General features: G+C 36.3%; 1 protein-coding gene across 1 annotated transcript in view; it reads right to left on the bottom strand.

Moving 5' to 3' along the window:
* LOC104389003 (interleukin-1 receptor type 1-like) overlaps positions 1-2514 on the bottom strand; it is an 8859-nt gene extending 6345 nt beyond the window's left edge. Inside the window, 3 exon segments of the mRNA XM_009997945.1 lie at positions 995-1157; positions 1848-2067; positions 2294-2514. Coding sequence (XP_009996247.1) covers positions 995-1157; positions 1848-2067; positions 2294-2514 — 604 coding nt within the window.
* Between the last annotated feature and the right edge of the window lie 371 nt (positions 2515-2885).

Raw genomic sequence — 2885 nt, 5'->3', positions numbered from 1 at the left:
CGATTGCCCCAAGTATATCTTTCTCCTTCTGAAAACTGGGCTTGCACTATTGTTTGGCCCTCAAATCACCCATTTTAACACAGACTTGCTCAGCTGGAGTGTTTAAAAACAACTAAGCTGCCTTCAGTCAGTTACTGCAAAGGAGTTATATGATTTTCCTTCTACTGAGTAGTGGAAGCTGAAATTACATTGAGAGAGGAGTTCTAGGGACAGATTTTAAGACCAGAATGATCACTTCATCTGATCTGACCTCATATTTTGTTTATCCGCATCATACATAGGACATTATATTAATATGAAACATATTCATATTATGTATATACACATGTGCATACATATGTATGCATACACATGCACACAGACAAAACAGGCAGGCACAAAAAGTGACCATTGAATAGTAATGCAAACTGAAACCTGAAAATGTCTTTCATCAGCTGGCAAGTAAGAACAGCATTGGTATTTCATACCTTGATAAAGCATAGCCTTTTTAGTGATCTGATATCAATTGCATAATGCTGCGCTAGCAAAGGAGTTCATGTTTTACAGCTAGGCCTTATTTTGTTTTTTTTTGTTGAGCTGCTGGCCCCCAACACAAATCAGGGTCTAGACACACATTATCAAAGATCAGCAATTCTTGTGCTGAGGAACTTAAAACCAAATCCAGAAGAGACACATATTTGAAGAAAACAGGTGGGACACACAGAGTCCAGATGCTGCAAGAATTTGGGCCGGTTTAGTTCATTGCTCTTGCTGCAAGAGGATAATGTGAGAGAGAAGCCAGACAGGATAGAAGGTGTATCTACTGCAGAAAGTATCGTGCCTACCAAGCCCTATAGGGACCTTGGCAGCTGATATGGGCAGCAGAGCTTTGATGTACTGCAACTTCAAAACTTCAACAGACAAATACATCTTTTAGCTTTAGTTTTTAGAAACTTGGAAAAAAAAATTTGAAGTCATTGTTACAAACACAAATACAGTGAAATTATCTACTTACCTTCTACAGTCAGCTTGACATCTCGGGAAATGTTGTATTGTTTTCCATTGTAGGTATACGTTGTTTCACACGTATAGTTTCCTTGATCAGGCAGACTCACATTAAAAATTATAAGATCACTGTTTGAGAAGGTAAATCTTTTCCCTTTCAGCAGCTGGCAGTCCTAAAAGTGCGTAGAGAGCTCCGTTAATTTGTATCACTACCTCTTTCCATAGTTTGTTTCTCTTTAATGCAATGTGAACTTTCAATGGATCAGAGCATAAGGATGGATGCCTTGCAGAGGCTGAGAAAGAGCGAGTCAGGGAAAATAAAAAGCAAAACACACTGAGTTTCTAATTCAAAGATACTCTAGTTCATATCCTATAGATAACAATTTTCAATTTTGGAGAAATAAGGAAATGAAATGCAAGTGTCAGGATTTGTAGAAGTATTTAAATACTGCACCACGTGCACTGCATGGGCATGGTGCAGGAATACTGCAGAAGGCACTGAATTCTCTTCATAAAAAGAGCCTCTAAATAAGCATGAGGAAGATGAAATGTCATTTACTGAACAGAACAATTTTGCCAGCTCTTACAAATGAATTCACGAAAGCAGATTTTGCTGGCAGGTAAAAATACGCCACCTGATGGAGACGTGGATCAAGGTCTCCGACATCTAAGCGGAATTTCTACCCCGTTAATCAAAAACCTTTGTATAAAACTTAAAGTCTTAATCCTCTCCCAATCTGTTTTAAAAGCATTTTCTCTCATTTACAATAGATCTTTAGTTTTTACTTTAAAATTCACAGGCACCAGTGATTTCTTTTTTTAATAATGGACAGCTCTAAGAGTACAAAACACAGTGTTCTCACCTTATACCAATGAACAGGCTGAATATTCTTCTCATTCCTGAAATTGTCCAAATGTGGACACACAACCTTCGCAGATGATAATGTGAATATCAACTCCTCTACAGCAAATTTTTCATTTAAACATAAACCATCACTCCTCTCAAAAACTGTTACTTTTGTAGACATTCTCCAGCTGCTTGTTGAATTCCTGCAATTAATACAATATAATTAAATTAATCTACTTAGCTTATTTTCTAACTTGAAAATATATAGTATTCTTTTGGGGGAAGAAGAGAGGATGAGAAGTTTACAGTTTCTCTAACATTTACTTTTGCCTACTAGGAAAAAAAAAAAAATAATTAAAAAAGTCAAACTAGACTTCCCCCAACCTATAGTTACTATAAATGCAGTCTCCTTTCTTAATTTGTATTTTCCTGTAGCAATATAATAATTTTTTTAACTTTCACCTTATGACACATTCATAATCTCCAGAATCTTCTAACATTGCAGGGAGAAACCAAAGGAAATTCTTCTGCTGATGAATTCTAGAAAGTTTGTCTTTATGCACAGCTGTCTGGTTACCAGCTTTATACCATGTTACGTTGTAGTCTCCACTTTGCAAGCTATTTTCCAGTGAACACTTAATAGCAAGAGGCTGCCCATCAAGCACAAGACTTTGCCTCAACATCACATCATAGGCATCACATTTACCTGAATGAAAGAGGTAAAACATGAAAGAAAACATTGAAAGATATACAGAACTCATTTCTTGATTTCATTTACAAAGTCCATTGGAGTTATCACCTCCATTCTTAAGTCTTATTTACTAAAAATACAATTATAATCCCTTATTTTTATAGTTGAGAGTACTGCTCAGTGATACACAACTATAGTTACACCACTGAAATGTTTTTGGAATGCAGACTTCACACTTAACAGAATCTCTTCATTTGCACGAGATTGTCGTTGATAGGCTTTAGTTGAGATGCAAATTACAGGAGTACTTGCATTTCTCCAGTCTGTTTTGTGTGCATACACACACATTTCACTTTGGGCATT

The sequence above is a fragment of the Chaetura pelagica genome, unplaced genomic scaffold (assembly GCF_000747805.2).
Source record: "Chaetura pelagica isolate M959 unplaced genomic scaffold, ChaPel_1.0 scaffold123, whole genome shotgun sequence".
NCBI classification, from domain to species: Eukaryota; Metazoa; Chordata; class Aves; order Apodiformes; family Apodidae; genus Chaetura; species Chaetura pelagica.
The sequence above is the reverse complement of the archived record's forward strand: the minus strand, read 5'-3'. Positions and strand labels throughout refer to the sequence as shown.